General features: G+C 43.8%; 1 protein-coding gene across 1 annotated transcript in view; it reads left to right on the top strand.

Annotated features, from left to right (window-relative positions):
• The window catches only part of BSN (bassoon presynaptic cytomatrix protein), a 211,731-nt gene that overhangs the window by 9,353 nt on the left and 182,781 nt on the right, over positions 1-19,597 (top strand). The window contains exon 2 of the mRNA XM_075006018.1: positions 3,841-4,240. Coding sequence (XP_074862119.1) covers positions 3,841-4,240 — 400 coding nt within the window. The remainder of the gene's footprint in view (positions 1-3,840; positions 4,241-19,597) is intronic.

Genomic DNA, 19,597 nt, shown 5'->3' with positions numbered 1-19,597 from the left:
AGAATAAATTCATTTTCTCCATCGCCTGGTTAAACATGCAGCACATAGGGGATACCAAGGCACACAATTCTCATCCGAAGCACTAAGAGAAATTTCCACTGAGTCACAAGCTTTGTTCACTCCCTGGTGCTATATAAAGTAATTGAATCATGTAAAGTGTGCAGAAAAAGAAACTGAACCCAGGAACAACCACACAAGATCAGATCTGTGGATTATCCAGTCTAGTATCTTGTCTCCAACAGTAGCTGCTTTCAGAGGACGATGCAAGTACCCTGTAATAGGCAAATGGGAGATAAAATGTCTCCATTAAGGTTTCATCTTACTCCTTACTTGTGAGAAATTGCTTAAAGTCTGAAACATGAGGTATTATATTCAATATCTGTTAGAAGCTCTTATCTGCTTTTACTCTAACGATTTGATATTCTTATCCACCTAACTGTCCAATTTCTTGTTGAATTTCATGAAGTTCTTGGCCTCGGTGACATCTTGTGGTGATGATTTCCATAATCTAATTACAAATTATGTGAAAATGTATTTTTTTCTCAGTTTTGAATTTGTCTTTGTTTCATTCAGTGGCCCTTGTACTTGAGTTATGAGGCAAGGTTAATAGACATTCTTTGTACCTGTGTAATATGACGGTCGTTCTGGGCTCAACTAAGAAAATCAATCCAGGGTAAAATTGCTTAAAACTGGGCCACTTACCACCCAGTCTGGGATTTCCTTCTGACTAAGGCAGAGGCAAATCAAACCAGCCACAAAAGTACCTCTGCCAGCCCCACTGGCCAACCAGAAGCCACACAAGCAAACCCACAGGTTCTCCAGCTGCTCCAAATGCCCAGAGCCAGTACCCACTTAACTCAGGTGAGAAGTTGTTAAAAGCTATTTCACCAAATCCACATAGATTCTTCTGGGTCCCAAAGGGTCCAACCACAGTCAGTATGTATGTAGATCTTACCCAGCACAGCTCGCTGTGCCAATCCTTTAGAATCTAAAGGTTTATTAACAAAGAAAGAATAGGGTGAGAGAGGAAAAATTGGTAAAGTGGTACGTTACATGCATCAGTTACAACTATTAATGCAGGCCAGAGGTGTGTTATGCTGATTTTTGGAAAGTCTCTGAAAGCACATCCCTTGAGGCGGGTGTGATCCTAGGTTACATTGGAGAACCAAGACAACCAAGGGCTGGACTCGATGACCTCTCAAGATCCCTTCCAGTCCTAGCATTCTGTGATTCTATGAATGCAAGGTGATCAATTGCCTTAACAATGAGAAGGTTAAGGAGTGACTTGATTACATTCTAAAGTACTTACATGAGTAACAAATTTTGATAGTGGGCTCTTCAGTCTAACCCACAGAAATCATAAAACAACCACTGTCACAATTTATGAGGATGTTTGTGATGACTTTTTCATCACTGGGAATTTTTATAACAAGATATGCTCTAGCTCAGAAGAATTATTTTGGAGAATTTCTACAGTCTCTGTTGTTCAGGCTGTCAAACTAGATATCACACTGGTTCTCTCTGGCCTTGGAATGTTCAAAAGTCCCCCTTTTTTTGCAAGTTAAAAAACCTGCTTTTATTTGGATTTGATTTTACAGTCAGATTCTCTGCTGCTCCCCGGCTACTCTGCAGCATTCAAATGACACAAAGTGTTTGTTCAGAAGACAGGCTTAATGGATGAACAGATAATTCTTCTGGTGTAAGGGGGCACTCAAATGAAGACTGGCCAGCTCCTATGCCAAATGGTTCTCACCTAGCATAGATGATGTGTTTGGGGCAAGATAGCACATGCCTGCATTCTGCCTGTTTCCCACTGGCATGTGTTCCTTTGGGAAGCATAGCCAGACTGGTGTCAAATTAGAGCTGGTTTCTGGCTGCTGGAATGTATAATTTATATTTGGGGCAGCTTGAGAATCAAGGAGCCATGACTATCTCCTTGACTGCCTTCCCACACTTTCTCAAGTGCGTCTAGCACGATAGACAGTCAAGACCACTATTTTTGGACTATTAACATTTTGCTCTTCTGTTTTTCCCTTTTCACTTAGTACTGTACAAAGTTTTGCAAAAGTCAGGTATGAAGAGAGAGCCAACTATCAGCTCAATAGGAATGGCCAGGCAGGCAGTGTGCCTAGAAAATGGAGCAAGTGCTGCATTGTGAATCTATCAGCTGATGTTGGAAAAGTGCTAAAGTGAAGCCCTTTTCTGGCAGTCTGCTGTGTTCTTCCTATGCAACAGCTTTTTCATGAAACAGTGTCGAGACATCGAGAAAATCCCTCTTAGTAACCCAATTATATACATATAGCTCAGATATACAGAGATCTGAAATATGTGAAATTTACTTGGATCGCATGCTGCAAGGTGCTGAGCATCCTAAATTTCAATTGAGTTGAAGGAATTCAGTACACTCTTCACTTGTTTCATAAGTACTTTACTTATGAGTACTTGCTAATATGAGGAACATACATACCTACCTTTATTCACTATATGAGTTAACTTTCCCTGCTTATATGAGTGTTGTCCCTGGCCAAGGGGCGGGGAGACCCGCGGCCCTGCAGCTGGCTCAGCTCCAGCCATGGGGTCCCTGGCTGGGGACAGGGAGACCCGCAGCTGGAGTCTTCTCCCTCCTTCCCTCAGATATGCAGGTGTCTGACAGCCCTTCGGCTGGGGGAAAAGAGGGAGAAGGCTCTTAGCCTGGTTCTCTCCCCTGCAATGGTGGGAATGTGAAACTGACCAGCCATGAGCTGATCAATTTCCTGGCCCCACAAGCCATGAAGCCTGCCCCTGGTTCCCAGCTCCTGCTGCTCTGGGAGCCAGGAAACTGACCAGCCCTGGTGGTTCCTGGCCCCACTCCCCTTGCAGAAAAATTCCAGTTATGCAGGGCAACCCCTGAGTAACTCCAGGGTTTACTGTATTAAATCCCCCACCTGCCTTGCAGACCTCTCCCTCGGCCAGGTTTTTAACTGCCCCCCCACCCCCCAAAGGTCCCAAACTGCCTCCAGCCTTAAACCTGCCCAGCAGCCTGAAACCTGCTCCAGCCTTAGACCTGCCCCCCCAGCAGCCCCAAACTGCCCACAGCATTAGACTCTCCCTGCAGCCACAAACTTCCCCCAGTCTTAGACCCACCCCCCGCATCCCTCAACAGCCCCAGCCTTAGACACTCCTTCTCCTTCAGCCTCTTCACTGGGGCTGCTAGGCTGGGTGGCTCCCCCAGCCCTCCTGCTCCCACCAATTAACTCAAATGTTGAGGTTTCAGCACCTAGGCATAAGGTAATTGCTATCCCTAGTGACAGAGAGAGCTGCCACCTCCAGCAGTTACCGCTATTGACAGATATTTGCCTGAGGTAGCAGTATTAAGAAATTGCAAATGGCTTCTTTAACAGCCACATGAAGCTGGGAACTGCCCAGCTGGTGACCTTTAACAAACCTAATTGGACCCATGTTTGGGTCCCCACCCATAGGTTGGAAATCCCTGTTCTACATACATATGCTACATTCTATTTCTGGTGCCAAACTATTCAAATACATCAGAAAAGTACCTAAACTCAACTGGTTTATGTCAAGTTACAAGCTCTTGGAATGAATTGGAGACTTTTACATGTATTTAATGGGAATTTAGTGTTGCTCTTATGAGTTTTCACCTACGAGCAGAAATTTGGGAACCAATTGTGCTTGTATAGCGAGGGATGAGTGTACTGTTTAAGATTGCATCAGTATGTCTCCAGTGTTCTTAGTATATGAAAGTTTGTCATTTTTGTTATGTATTGTATTTTCAGACTTGTTTGTAATCATTGGAATTCTCTGAAACTTGGATTATATACATGTTTTTTTTAAATATTTCAGCACACCAAGAAGACTGGATCAATCAGATCTCTCAGCTGGAGAGCGATCAGTTTCCCCAACCCCTAAACAGTCTGCCCAGGCCCAGGAAAGCACACAAGAGGTACTGAGCCATGGCCAGGCTGGCCAACAAGCAGATGGACCTAGGAGGACACTCCAGGTGGATGCCAGAATTCAGAGACCAGGACGATCTCCCTCTGCATCACCAGATCGAGGCAGCACTCCTACCTCCCCATATTCTGTCCCACAAATCGCACCCCTTCCAAGCAGCACTCTCTGCCCTATATGCAAGACAACAGAACTCACGTCCTCTCCTAATCAGCCAAACTTCAACAGTTGTACACAGTGTCACAACAAGGTCTGCAACCAGTGTGGATTCAACCCCAACCCCCATCTCACTGAGGTAATTGTTTCTTTTACTTATCACATGCTCAGCCTGAATTTTTTGACTCAGGACCCAGCTAGTATGATGGCTGTAACACGAGAACACGTATGGTGTCTTTAGAAATCATGGGAAACAGTTTGGTATTCTGAGGCAGCATTATATGCTGACAAATAGTTCATATTTCAGGCTATCTTCCATTCCCAGAGCCTGGAGGTTGCATCCTCATTGTTCAGGTCCATGACAGATTAGCCTCCTTGACCTTTAACAGTGATACTGCTGGCTAATTGGTGGATGGTTGTAGTGATATCAGGACTGTAGAGAAGGTATAGGAAGGAATATAAGTGAAAATCTTAGAACTTTATTGAGGTACAGTGCCCCATCTAGATTCCTCTCCCCTACCACCCAGACCATGGATTTCCTGATCCAGCAGTTAGTTCCTCTTTCATAGAAATGCCATATGTGTGAAGGCTGTACCTTCTGATCTCTGCAGGAGGTGGTGATAGGTGGCAGAACAGGTATCTAAATCCTGAATATTTCAGAATCTGAGTGGTGCGGGTGATAGCTTTTTTCTGTGACTGCATGACAGAATTGGAAGCAGATATTTTCTTTTGACTAGGTGGGAGATAAGTGAGAATGATCATTTGCAAGTTAATGTCTTCTTGTGAAGTGTTTCACCCAGTGTCTCTGAGTTGAGCTGTGTAAAACAGTACACATAAGATTCCTAGGGGGAGAATTGACAGTGTTTGAAATAGTTGAGTAATGCAATGCTGAGAACATGCTGGTATGTGGGACTCCTTGGAAAACCTGACAAGTCTTATTTACATGTGTGACTTTATTTATGAGTACATGTAAATTCCTAGCTGAAAGAACAAGATACAGTAGATGTATTTTTGTAGTTATTAAGAAGATGTATAATTGAGAATATTAGTATCCATAAAACTTTCCCAGTCAGTTATAATAAAATCTTAGGATTTATGGTAAAATGGTCAAGTATGTTAGGAACCCTCATTCCTTTGAAAGCTATTGAAAATTGTACCCATAAGTGCAGTGATCAACCAATGACTCATGTGGATTCCCACTTTATTAACAGATGTTTCAGTTCTCCCTCAAATGCTTGTTCAGGTGGATTCTAATCAGGTATGTGTGCATGTGCACAGAAGCTGGGAGATTTTTGAGTAGCAGAAACATTCGGGTCAGTTTTGGTGCCCTCTGGACTTGCTGACCCTCTAACCCCACAGCTCCTTCTCATTGCCTAGTGTCAGTCGCTTCACTTTTGCTATCGCAACTGCTTTCAGTAGCATTTCCTGTTTATAGTGAGCAGTTTAGTTCATTGTTGTAGTTTATAGTAGTAGTTAGTGTTGAACTCCCCCTTACCTGCCTTTCCCTGGACTGGGGCATGCCTCGATCCCCAGGACTTAAAAGTTTCCAAAGAGCGACCCTCATATTTAGTGTCTCAAGAGCCCCATAGAGGCTCATCAAAAGAAGTGCCGTTTCTGTACAGGCTTTTATCTGTGAGCTCTCAAAGACTGTAAGCAGAGACTTAGAATTCTGTTCATGGAAATTGTACTTCACCCCCAGTCCAGACTTGGTAAACCTTGCTTTTTTTCTGCTCACTGCAAAGAGGAGTGAGCAATGTTATTTTGTTACATCTAAAGTCCATGAACATCTCTGTATGCACACTCCTTCCCATCTCTTTAGTAGTAGTGGCAGCAAACCAGAGGGAGCAGCAAAGATCTCAAGGGCCTTCTGCCCAAGACAGAAAGACTAAAAAGATGGACCTTTCTGGAGGAAGGCTGTTCTCTCTTGGGGGACTGCAGATTAGAATTTTGCACCAATAGGCCCTCATTAGCCACTATCCTCAAAACACTTGCTCGCCTTTGTCAAAATTCACTGAGGTCCTATCTCAGGATGCTAGGCAAGAATTGACCTAGTTGATAGAGGAGAAGGGGTAAATTGGTTGCTAGAGCATCTTTACAAGTGGCAGTTGATGGAGCACACACAGCAGCTCACACCTTATCTACATGGGTGGCCTGGAGAGGGAACGCCTGGCTCCAGGTCTTTGGACTGCCATATGAGGTCCAACAAACATTTCAGAACCTACCATTTGAGAGGCCTATGGTGTTCTCGGGTTAAGGAGACTTCACAGTTTAACACTCCAGAGGTGCTTTAAAATCTGAGTATCCGTATGCCCACCCTCACAACATAGGCACTTCACAACCCACACCTGGCCTTAAACCATATCAGCCTCCTAATCGCCAGGACTCCTTTCATCACAGTATAAGGAAAAGACAACACTTTGGACCTGGCCAAAGTGTTTGCCATCCCAAGCCTTCCTCAGGTACAAACCTTCTGAAGGTGTGCTTGAGGACAGCATACCACCTCCCCATTTGGATCCAGAATGCCTTACTTCTGCTTCCTGACTATTCCCCTTTTTCCATCCCTTGTCGCCTCAGACTGTTGATCTCTCAGCATGGTAAGAGGGGAATATTCCATCCAGTTTTCTTTTCCACTGCCTTCCCCTTAATCTCTGAGAATAGGACAAGAAGCAATGAGCTTAAATTGCAGCAAGGGAGATTTAGGTTGCACGTTAGGAAAAACATCGTAACTGTCAAGGTGATTAAACATTGGAATAAATTGCCTAGAGAGGTTGTGGAATCACATCATTGAAGATATTTTAGAGCAGGTAAGATAAATATCTGTCTGGGATGACCTAGATGGTGCTTGGCCCTTCTGTGAGTATGGGAGACTGAACTCGATGACCTCCAGAGGTCCCTTCCAGTTCTAGTATTTCATGATACTGTGATTCCAACCCCTTCTTCTGTCCCTCTTCAGGGACTTCTCTCATGAAGAGCTCCTCCTATAGGAGATGATATTGCGTCTAGCTTAGGGAGTGATAGAGGAGATGGCTCGGGGGTACAGGAGCAAGGGTTTTTATTCTCAGTATTTTCTAAAACTGAACACTAAATTAGGAGGGCTCAGACTCATCCTTGAGCTGTGGGGAACTCAACAAGTTTGTAAAGAATCTCATACTGGGCATTGTCTCTCTACCTTCCATTATTCCATCTCTAGATCCAGCAGACTGGTATGCTACATTCAGTCTCCAGGACCCTTACTTTCATATAGCTATCTTTCCACCTCACAGGAAATATGTCAGATTTGTAGTGAAAGACACCCACTATCAATTCACAATCCTGCCCTTTGGCTTGTCCTCAGTGTTCAAGAAGTGTATGATTGTAGTAGCAGTATTTCTATAAAGACAACACATGCAAGTGTACCCTTATCTGGATGATTGGCAGTTCAAAGGAGTCTCAGATCCAGATAATAAGGAGTACTACTTCTTCTTAGTGCTGTCCAAGTGGGCGCTCCATGGTAGGTGTTGGGTTCACCCAGCAGTACAGGATGGATACTTTTCTTCAGTGCTGTAACTAGCCTATTTTGCACCTTTCATGTTTATAAATTCATAGTTAGTTTGTAGAAAAAGGGAAAATAATAAATGATAGCAAAACACATTTATGCATTATAGTTATGCAGCCTTACACCTGCCTAGGACCTGAAGACACCAGCTGTATAAAATCTGTCTGGAGGTTAAAGAGTAGGTGCAAAACGTGCCAAAGAAGATGCAATAGAGGAGAGCACCTTGCCTGCCCAGGAGAAATGGGTAGGGCAGGAGGCACACTAAGCACCAAGTGAGCTGGCTGGTATGGATTAGAGTTGCAGCGAAAGTGCATTATTCAGGTGGGAAGACAGCAAACTGGACGTAATGCCCATCAGATGACCTGGCCCCAGGCAGTTACTGGGACAGATAATTTGTTTGAGGGATTCAGGCAAGGAAGGGATTGAGCTCTGTTCCCAGGGGACACCCTGGGGAGGAGTGTAAGAATGTTATCTTTGTGTTGGCTCTAATGAGGGGGGCATTACCTACCTCAGAGCCTAGAGCCGGGATCTGCAACTGAAATAGCGAGAAGCCATTTTTTTCAAATTCACTTAAAGTCAGTACTTCAAAGAGCCGCAGTGCACGTGAATACTAGACAGTCCTTAATAAATAACATCAAACAGTACTTTTGTCAGTATCTTCTTTTGTAGGGGAGGATGTGCTGGTAGCTCAGTCATCCAGATGTTGCCACATCCTCCCTCAGTCCTAAAGAAAACCCTATCAAGGAGACATATATATTTCTCAGAGCTCGAAGGGACCTTGAAAGGTTATCAAGTCCAGTCTCCTGCAGAGCCTCTCACCATCCCTGCAAGATGCAACACAAGTGACACCAGTGCCTCCTGCTTCCCCCAAATGCCTGCTGCAGAGACTGGCACCCAGGCATCTGGGATGCAGCAGGAAGGGCTGGCTGAGCAGGCTGTACCCTCCATGGATTAGGGTGGGGAGGAATAGCCATGGCAACAGGCAGGAGAGGTAGAGGAGGGAGTGGCAGGGGGAAGACTGACCCCATCCTGCTCATTCCTTCTATGTCTTCCCAAGCCCCACTCACCTAGCAGACCTCCAGCTTCCACAAACCCAGCTTCTCTCCCAAGGTCCACTCACCCTGCAGCCCTTGACATCCCCACAACCCCACCTCCTCTCCCACAGCCCACATAACGGGCAGCCCCCTGATACCCCCACAAATCTAGTTCTTCCCCCAAGCCCCACTCACCCATCAGCCCCCTGACACCCCTACAGATCCAGCTGGCAAGTTCCCAGGCCAGGAGCGGGGAATACCACGAGTGCCCTGAGTAGCTGCAGCTGAGGCAGGGTCACCTTGGTGCAGTTAGCTGGCTGGGCAGCTCTGTCCAAGCTGCATGTGGCTCTTTAAGAGCCATTTGCAGTTCATTATGCTGCTGGCAGTGGCAGCAGCTGCCGCTGCTTCAGGGGCAAAGGCAGCTGCAGCTGGCAGCCCTTGCTCAATCTTTCCCCTTCTTACTGAGCCAGAGCTGCAGCTGTCTTTGTCCCTGCAGCAGCACCAGCCATCACTGGCAGCATAACAAGCACCAAATGGCTCTTAAAGAGCCACATGCAGCTTGGAGGGAGCTGCACAGGTGCCTAACTGCATCCCCTGAGGTGTGGCACCTGAAGCAAGTGCATCAGTTGCCTCACCCTTGTTACAGCCCTGCTCTTCTTAGTAGCACTCGGGGGATGCACATGTGCAATTCCAGCACGTGCCATTCGCTCCACTAGGCATAGTGTGCACAGCTCCACTCTCTCCTCAGTTCCTTCATAGCCCCCTCATCTGCAGATGGAGCTTAGCTCTCTCCTCTCCCCTCAGACTTGTAGCTAGAGAATACATAGCTTATAGTTATTAGTTGTTTGTTTCTATATATATAGTTCTTTGTTTATAACATACTTACTTGAGTTACCAAAAAAAAAAAAAGCAAGAAAGAAGAATGAGAAAGGGGGAACTTGCTTCTTTCTCATCAGTTTCACATTCGTTGTTCATAGCTTGTTGATGTGAACCATTTAAAAAAAAATAAAAAAATGAGGAGAGAGAAAAAGAGAGAAAACTAAAGGAGAAGAAAAAGAACATAAAATGTGTCTAACACTTGGTTTTAAAAAATGGTCAAAGTGCAGCGATTGTATGCCTGCCTCAGGCACTCTGAATGTATTCGCTGCCACGGAGATGCCTGCATTTCTCAAAAATGCTCTCATTGTAAGAGTCTAACTGCAAGAGCCAGAAAGGAGAGGGAGCTGAGACTAAAAATGCTCCTCTTTGATAAAGCTCTTGAGCTGCTGCCAGACTCGTTTTCTATACCAGGAGATGTCCCTTCCATCAGGTATGCTACCCCTTCTTCACTGGGGACAAAGGCAAAGAGTAAGTCTTCACCCTTATGCTCCCTGCCGAGATTGAACATGGGAAATAAACTGGGCACTTTGGGCATACGAAAGCTCAAACCCGTCTGTTTCTAAAACAGAAAGCCACACCTCAGGGAAAGCAGCTTCAGCACCCATGGCACTGGCATTGCCTGAAACTGTGACACGGACATCACTGGCACCGGCAGACCAAGTGGTGTCTGCCATGTAAAATGTATAGCTGGCACCAGCTGGTGTACAGCCTTTATTGGTGCTGGAGGAACATACAGTGCCATGTGCTCTCTGAGCACCAGGAGAACAACATCAAACCCCGGTACAGCACCAGCTCTCACAGAAAGTCAGGACTAAAATAGAGTTCCCTCAGGGAACTGCAGCCCATGTTCATTAATTAAATCTTCACAGGGTAACTATGTTAGATCCCCCCAGTCCTCCTTACGACTACAGGGACACTGTGTGTGACTAGCATTGCTATGCAAGACACCAAGGTATTATCATTCACATGGCTCCTATTATTCAGCAGATTACAGAGGCTGCTCACCTAGAAAGGGTGGTCAATTTCCAAAAGTGCTCACTCATATCACTGCGTTCTCCCAGGGATAATAGATACTTTGAGTGCAGAAGTGTGTATTCATCTCAACATTCATCCCTGAGGGCAACCCGTACAGTGCATCATTATTCAGATCGTCACCATCCACACGAGCCTTATTACTTCAGACCTCGATCAGATCAATCTCTTTGTCACTAGAACAATCTCATTAGGGATCACTCAAGAGCACCATCTACTGTGCCACAGCACCAGCCATCTCCTCTTTTTGTCATTTTCTTCACCCAATGGGAAAGACATAGAATTTCATGATACCCACCTGCTGAATGATCTTGAGTCACACCTTCCCCTTGACTTGCCACCAGCTCAGTCTGCCATGTCCTATGGAGAAGCACTCACTTATACAATAGTCTTTTCCTGATGATCTGAAACAATTCCAGGATCTGTTAAGAGTGGCATTCAGCCAAGAGAGCATTTTAACAGAAATACCTGAAGCAACACAAGCTTCTAAAAAATTTACAACCACCTACAACTGCCAGAGTAGCTCTACCACTTTATGAGGTCATAATGGAGGCAGCGGTTGAGGTCCAGCAAAACCCTGCCACAATCACACCCACCAACAAATGGGCTGAGAGAAAATATTTTGTCCTGGTGAAGATCATAGACTGTTTTATTCTTGAACCCACAACCAAACTCTCTAGTGATAGATGCTGTCAGTGGCAGAGCAAAATCATCATTGTACAAAAATACCATTGCTGGCAAGGAGCATAGGCACCTGGAGCTATTTGGTAGAAACAACTACTTGTGTTCTGTGCTCCAGCTACACATAGTTAACTATTCAATGCTGTTAGCCAATCATGACTTTGACAATTATTCTAAACAATCTCAATTAATCTCTCATCTCCCTGAAGACAAGAAACCTACCCTGAAATCTGTAATTCAGGAAAGCCACATTGTAGCTTAAACAGCACTGCAGATGGCACTAGACTCAGCTAATAGAGCAGCCAGAGCCATAGCAACAGCCATTAGTATGCGAAGATCCCCATGGCTACAGGCAGCAGGTGTTGCAAAATAATTTGAGACACAGGTGGAGGATTTACCATTCAATAAAGTCAATTTATTTGCAGCAAACAAAGAATTTTACACTTTGGCACAAGACACAAGAACTACTTTGCACACTTTGGGGATGTACACTCCCCCATTCCAGAAAAGAAGATACACTCCATACCACAGATATGAGGACAAATCATTTGTAAGGCAATCCTACAAATCTTATCACTGTAATACCTATATACGAAGAAATCAGAGCCACAAAACCCTGAATAACTGCTCAGCGCCTCCACTGCTCAGCGTTTTGGTCTAGGGCTCGTCAAACTTCCCACACCCTCCAGTGCACAACTATCAAATATTCCATCACCACCTACGTCCCTTTTGCCACGAGTGGATGCTAATAACCATAGACAGATGGGGGTTAGACATCGTTGCCCAGGGATACACTATCCCTTTAATCCCTCTACTCTCCATCCCTCCAACATCCCTCCCTCACCTGTTCCTCTTTAGGGACCCTTACCACGAGAACCTACTATGGCTTGATTGAAGTGCTTCACCTTTTACAAATTGGAGCAATAGAGAACATAAGACCATAAGAACGGCCATACTGGGTCAGACCAAAGGTCCATCTAGCCCAGTATCCTGTCTGCCGACAGTAGCCAATGCCTGGTGCCCCGGAGGAGGTGAACCAAAGACAATGATCAAGCGATTTATCTCCTGCCTTCGACAAAAGGCTAGGCACCATACCTTACCCCTTGCTAATAGCCATCTATGGACCTGACCTCCAAATATTTATCGAGCTCTGTTTTAAACTCTGTTAGAGTCCTGGCCTTCACAGCGGCCTCTGGTACGGAATTCCACAGGTTGACTGTGCTCTGTGTGAAGAAAAACTTTCTTTTATTAGTTTTGAACCTGCTACCCATTAATTTCATTTGGTGTCCTCTAGTTCTTATATTATGGGAACAAGTAGATAACTTTCCCTTTCACTTTCTCCACACCATTCATGATTTTATATACCTCTATCGTATCGCCCCTCAGTCTCCTCTCTTCTAGACTGAAAAGTCCCGGTCTCTCTAGCCTCTCCTCATATGGGACCCGTTCCAAACCCTTAATCATTTTAGTTGCCCTTTTCTGAACCTTTTGTAATGCCAATATATCTTTTTTGAGGTGAGGAGACCACATCTGCTCGCAGTACTCAAGATGTGGGTATACCATAGTTTTATATAGGGAAAGTAAGATATTCTTTGTCTTATTTTCTATCCCTTTTTTAATTATTCCTAACATCCTATTTGCTTTACTGACTGCCGCTGCACACCGCGTGGATGTTTTCAGAGAACTATCCACTATAATTCCAAGATCCCTTTCCTGATCTGTAGTAGCTAAATTTGCCCCCATCATATTATATGTATAATTGGGGTTATTTTTCCCAATGTGCATTACCTTAAACTTACCCACATTAAATTTCATTTGCCATTTTGCTGCCTAATCACTCAGTTTGCTGAGATCTTTTTGAAGTTCTTCACTGTGTGCTTTGGGTTTGTCTGTCCTGAACAGTTTGGTGTAATCTGCAAACTTTGCCATCTCACTGCTTACCCCTTTCTCTAGATCACTGACAAATAAGTTGAACAAGATTGGTCCCAGGATTGATCCTTGGGGAACACCACTAGTTACCCCCTTCCATTGTGAAAAATTACCATTTATTCCAACCCTTTGTTTCCTGTCTTTTAACCAGTTCCCAATCCATGAAAGGATCTTTCCTCCTATCCCATGACCACCTAATTTACATAAGAGCCTTAGGTGAGGCACCGTGTCAAAGGCTTTCTGGAAATCTAAGTATACTATGTCTACTGGATCCCCACTGTCCACATGCTTGTTAACCCCTTCAAAGACCTCTAGTAAGATGTGACTTCCCTTTACAGAAACCATGTTGACTTTTGCTCAACAAATCATGTTCTTCTACGTGTCTGACAATTTTATTCTTTACTATTGTTTCTACCAATTTGCCCAGTACTGACATTAGACTTACCAGTCTATAATTGCTAGGGTCTCCTTTAGAGCCCTTTTTAAATATTGGTGTTTATATTAGCTGTCTTCCAATCATTGGGTACCGAAGCTAATTTAAAGGCTAGGTTACAAACCACCGCTAATAGTTCCGCAATTTCATATTTGAATTCTTTCAGAACCCTTGGGTAAATACCATCCGGTCCCAGAGACTTGTGACTGTTTAGCCTATCAAAGTTCCAAAACAGCACCAGGGGGAAAGGATTTTAGTCAAACTGTTTCCTAACAGAAAAGAAAACAAGGGGTTGGAGACCCATCCTAGACCTACGACAGTTGAGCAAATACATGCACAGTGATTCAAGATGACCAGGCTTTCTTCTGTAATCCCTGCACTGGATAAATGGGACTGGTTCACAGCCGTCAACCTTCAAGACACTTATTTCCATATTGCCATTCACCCTGCTCACAGACATATCTTGCACTTCACCCTTGGAGCACAATACTATCAATACGGAGTCCCATCCTTTGGGCTTTCAGCTTCCCCTAGGGTATTCACCAGAGTCCTTGCACCAGCAGCTGCGCATCTCAGATGGAAAGTCATCACCCTATTCCTGTATCTCGACTATTGCGTCTGTTGAGGACCATCACGGGACATGACAAGAGCTATGGTCCAATCCATGAGACAGCTCCTACAATCCCTTGGGCTCCTTATAAACATTGCCAAATTAACTCTGGAACCTACCACACACATCGACTTCCTAGGAGCTCAGCTTGACTCCACAGCCACTCGAGCTTATATCCCTACACAGCGCCACAACGCTATAAAGAGCCTTATACCAAAACTTACCATCAGCCCTATGGCTCCCATTCTTACTTGCGTTCACCTCCTCAGCCACATGACAGCCACTACTTACATCATTCCCAGTGCTTGGCTACAGTTTCACTGCCTTTGCAAAACCTTGTTACAATCAGGTGAGTGAACACTAAGAAGCCTTCTAGAAGTGGCTGGAAGGCTAAGGCTGCCGAAAGGTGGATTCAGAGTGAAGACAGTGATAGGTGAGTATCTTTTAGGTAAAGAATGTAGTCAAGAATTAAATGCAGGGGAGCTTTTGTGAGTTGTATGCCCCTTTTGGAACACCAGGACAAGAAGTGGTTCTACTTGGAAAGTTGAGTTTTTTGCATATTGTTTTTCATCTGCTCTATAGCAGTATATCTCCATTGGTTGGGAGTAGTAGTGTGTGTGCTCTAGGATCCACAGAGAAACCAGGCCGTCAGATGGAGGTTATAGGGTCTGTGGTGAAGCATGGAACAAGCAAATAAAGGAAATGTACATACTTTGTTTGAACACTTGCATTTTTCTAAAATACAGTGTTATTTTTATGGAATTAATTTTACTTCAGATCCCATTAAAAAGGGATTGTTAACATTTGTCCATTTAATTTTTTTAGTAAGTTTTTAAAAATGGGAATTCCATCAAGTGTATCTTTTTCTTCATCCCTATAAATTCTTATCAGTCACTCTTTTTAACAAAAAAAAACTACAGTCAATTTGGTTTCCAATAACATTTGCTTCTAATTTTAAACCTTAGACATTTGATTTAGTTGTGATAAAACAGCACAACTCCAAATTTCTCCATTTTTCTCTCTCTTCTGTAAGGTTTATTGAGAAACAGTCCTCCAGGTTCATCTTTTTTTTTTTTCTGGCTCATTTTGGTTCAGTCTCTTTCAACATTCACTCAGTTATGAGAGTTTTGAGGACTGTACTTGATTTGATGATTCTCTTTGGCTTCATGAGAAGCAATCCCTTCCAGGCACATCCTGTTTTCCTGGCCCATTGCTTTAAGTTATGGTAAGACAAAGCTGTATGCTGAATTTGGTGGTCCTATCTCTTGCCATTTAGGAGTTCTTGATCAAACATACAAACTGTCTAAAATATGTAATAGATGAAACGGTAGAACAGATTCCCACAGGACCAAAGTACAGTCACAGGCCTCACTCTCTTCCACTCCAAGTGCAAGTTGTATTTCTTCAACCTAGAAACACACATGGATTTAAAAAAAAACTATGAGAACAAAACATTATGTTGCACATGCAGTTCTTTCACTAGTGAGAGAATGAGACAGGATCTAAAAACATATAAGAATAGAAGAGAGAGAGATTTTTTGTTTCTTTTTGGACAGTGACATGTCCTTTCTCTGCTGAGTTTAACTGGTCTTCATAAGAGCGGATGTTAAAATCGGAGCAGGCACAAATTATATATGTATACAATGCACAAAAAACTGATTGGTTTTATGTCTTGTAGCCCAGTGTGCCAGCTTACCACTATGGTATTAACTGTTTTGCATTATATTCTGCTTTATTATATTTCGCAGTAATGCAAGAAACCTAAAGGTTTGTGTCCTGTAAGCCATTGGCCTTAGCAATTAACATTCGGCTTGAGACCTATGAACTTCGGCATAGATTAACTTAACCCACTTTCCAGATCATCACCCTGCCATGGTGAGTGGACTTGTGCGTTTCAGTGAATCCGAGAGCGATGCCGTCGGGAGTCTCGTACTCCTGGCAGGGTCACCTGTGGTGACAAAGTCAAGGGGGAGGGTCTAGACAAAGAAGGACTCTAAAAGTCCTCAACGGCAGAACAGTCAGAGGATAGCAAGGGTAATGCTACAACATCCGTGAAGGTGGATGAAGGCTGCAGCAGACAGACTCCCAATCACCGCGGATTCCATGCCTTTGAACTTGGGCCTTCTATCCATCAAGGACTGTGTGGTGGCTGCAGTGCAACAGTTCCCCCATGTTAAAGAAGTCCTTTACAGGCATCTTCCTCTGAGTAGTACTCTCCTAAACTTAAGTCCTAGAGTGATTGGTGATGGGGGCAGGATTGTGAAATCTGGAATCTCTTAGTCATGGACCAGCATGTAGGCGGTGGATGTATGTGTCAGTCATTCCATTTCAAGGACTGAAGTGGTAGAATGGTCTGGCTGTTGCATCCACAACTGAGCAGCCCTATTTATGATCCGCTCTGTTCACCCAACATGGGGAGGGGGCTAGAAAATGTGCCGTAACCATAGTTCCCCTCAACCCTCCTGACTAGATTACTGTGCCCAGTGGGTTCACCTCCATGTGGTCAAAACTTAATGGTAAACTTTGGAACATGCAATACTCACTCTGATGGACCGCCCAGACAGTGGGCAACCTGAAACATGCAAAGCAATTGGCACACATGAGCTGCGATGATTTGACATTGATATAGCAGCCCTGGCAGAAGCGCATAGGCCAGAAGAAGGACAGCTAAGAGAAGAAGGTGCAGGGTACACCTTTTTCTGGAAAGGAACAAAAACACGGAACAGGATTTGCTGCCAAAAATTAACTGACAAAGATCCTATCTGAAGTTTCTGTTGGCATCAGTGAGTCTCTTGATTCTCCACCTGAAGCTTGTCAAAAACCAGCTGGCAACTGTTGTGAATGCTTATGCACCAACTCTAGACGCTGAAGATGACATGAAGTTCTACGCTCAGCTGGACACAGTCTTGAAAGATATTCCCAAAGACAAGATTATTCTTCTGAGATTTCAGTGCCAGGGAGAGAAGAGACATGGACCTCTGGCAGATGACCGTTGGGAAGGAAGGAGGAAGCAACAGCAACTCCAACAAGATTGTTATCATGAACACCCACTTCTGCCAGAAAAGCAAATTGTAAGACCTCATGGCAACATCCTTGATTGAAACACTGGCACCTCATAGATTGTCATTGTCCACACTAAGGATCGGCATGATGTCCTTCTCAGATGCGCTGTGACTAGCGCTGGTGACTGCTGCACTGGTTACCACCTTATTTGAGCCACAATGGCAATGAGGATTGTCACCAAATGGAGAAGTCAGGAAACTGACCTGATGAAAGGTCTGTGTACAAGGCTTGAAAGTAAGCTGCCGACAGTACGCTGGATGTGGAAGAATACTGGTGTCAGTTGAAAAATGCCATCATTGGAGCTTGCATTGGCTACCAGTCCAGGAAGCGTCAGCCTGATTGAGGTGAAAAAGGAAAGCCTTTAGGGCCTGGCAAAGTGACATCAATGAAGAGAGAAGTGAATGCCAAGGCAGAAGTCAATGTAAAACAAGGACCCTGAAAAACTGAGACTGTGAGAAGGTGGGAGAACTCCAGCATCTTGCAGACATCAGTGATACAAGAGATTTTTTTCAATGCCACCAAAGATTTTATGAACTGAGAAGCCGTGGAATTGGTGCTGTGAGATCAAAGGCTGGTACCCAGGTCTTGAAAAATAGTGAAACAATTGCTTCTCACTGGTGGGAGGACTATAATGGGCTCTTGAAGATCCCCTCTGCTGTGGTCGTAGAATCCCATTGACTCTTCTGTTATCTCTTTAGGTGTTTTTTGTAAGCAAGCAGTTTTTAAGTGAGATGTGACTTGGTGGTAGTCAAAACAAATTTGACTCCTGCAAAGGGTACAGTAATCTGGAAAGGTCGAATGGTAGTTGTTTCAAGATCTCAGATTACTTTAGGACCATTTTTCTTTGCCAATGACACATGTACTCTTAAGGGTATGTGAGAGAAGTCTGGGGGTACTTAAAATTTTTTTTTTTAAAGGTGTACTTTATTTAAAAAAAAAAGTGTAGAAACACTGCTCTACTCCACAGCGGTTCCCCATTATGTGGAGCATCTGAGCTCTACTCTGCCAACAAGCCTGCAGTCCTGCTCTCCCTCTATGTTGAATGTGCCCTTGTGACGTGGCAAAGCTGTATCTGTAGGCCAGACCAGAACAGCAAGCTCAGCTATTGCACCTGCTTCTCTGTCTGTCAGTAGATATTGCTCTGTGATGTGGGAAATCCTTAGTTGTGGGGCTCTGGAACTTGGTAATGGAGTGTGGTTGGAAATAGGCCTGTCCTGGAGCCCCATGGTCTGTTTTGTCCCGATGTAATTCTTAGCTTTCCGTTCTTCTGGTCTCACTCTCTGTCTTTCAGAATCTTGTCTCTTTGACAGAGCAGCAATGCAACCTTTACAAACTTTATTTTTTTTTCAGCACAAAACCCCGTTATGCATGCAAAAATTTATCTATGAAACCTGAGGGATCCAGACAGATAAAACATCTCAAATATTAACAGTTATTGTAAAGGAAATGACCATTCCTTGCTGTGTCTTAATTAATTGGCATATGTGGAAAGCTATTAAGTAAAGTTGCTGTAAACTGTTACACCACAAACTTTATGCTGTATTAGTTTCCATGGGCAAAACTTAGTTGTGTTAACTCTTGTGCTGAATTGACATCAGTGAATTAATCTCTTTTGTGAAAAACTTTTCTCAAAATCTGTGTATTCCTTGCCCCAGTCAGTGCTCTAATTTACTAACATATATGCAACCTTCTTGCTACCTGTGAAACTTGAGGATTCTGTGTCTTGGCTTCTCGCTAGCGTAATTCCAAAATACTGAGATCTTGGCAAGGTGACTTTTTTCACATTCTGACTTCATAACTACATGATCTTCTTACTAAACTTACTTCAGAAAATTCAAAACTCCTAAGATATGTAACTGAAAATACTTCTCCCTCTCCACACAAAAATAGTTTGAACAGAAATATGATTTAAAGACTGCATTGTAAGGAAAGTCCCTGTGCAGTCCTAACTATAGAGCCACTAGCACTTCTACTCAGCTTTCAGAGCTAATGTCTAACATGTTCTAATGTCAGAGGAGTAGGCATGTTAATCTGTAGATTCACCAATAACAAGCGGTCCTGTAGCACCTTAAAAACTAAAAAAATTATTAGGTAATTAGCTTTTGTGGGTAAGACCCATTTTCTCAATCTGAGGGGATGGGTTGTACTCACAAAAGCTGATTACCTGATACATTTGTTAGTCTTTAAGGTGCTACAGGACTGCTTGTTGCTTATGTTCTAGTATGCATGTACAAGTGGTGATTTTCAACTTGGTTCAATATGTGGATTTTCATGGATACATGTCATTTCGTCTGCAGGAT

Source organism: Carettochelys insculpta, chromosome 11, assembly GCF_033958435.1.
Source record: "Carettochelys insculpta isolate YL-2023 chromosome 11, ASM3395843v1, whole genome shotgun sequence".
Classification (NCBI taxonomy): Eukaryota; Metazoa; Chordata; order Testudines; family Carettochelyidae; genus Carettochelys; species Carettochelys insculpta.
Note: the sequence above shows the minus strand (reverse complement) of the source record. Positions and strands in the feature narration are given on the sequence as shown.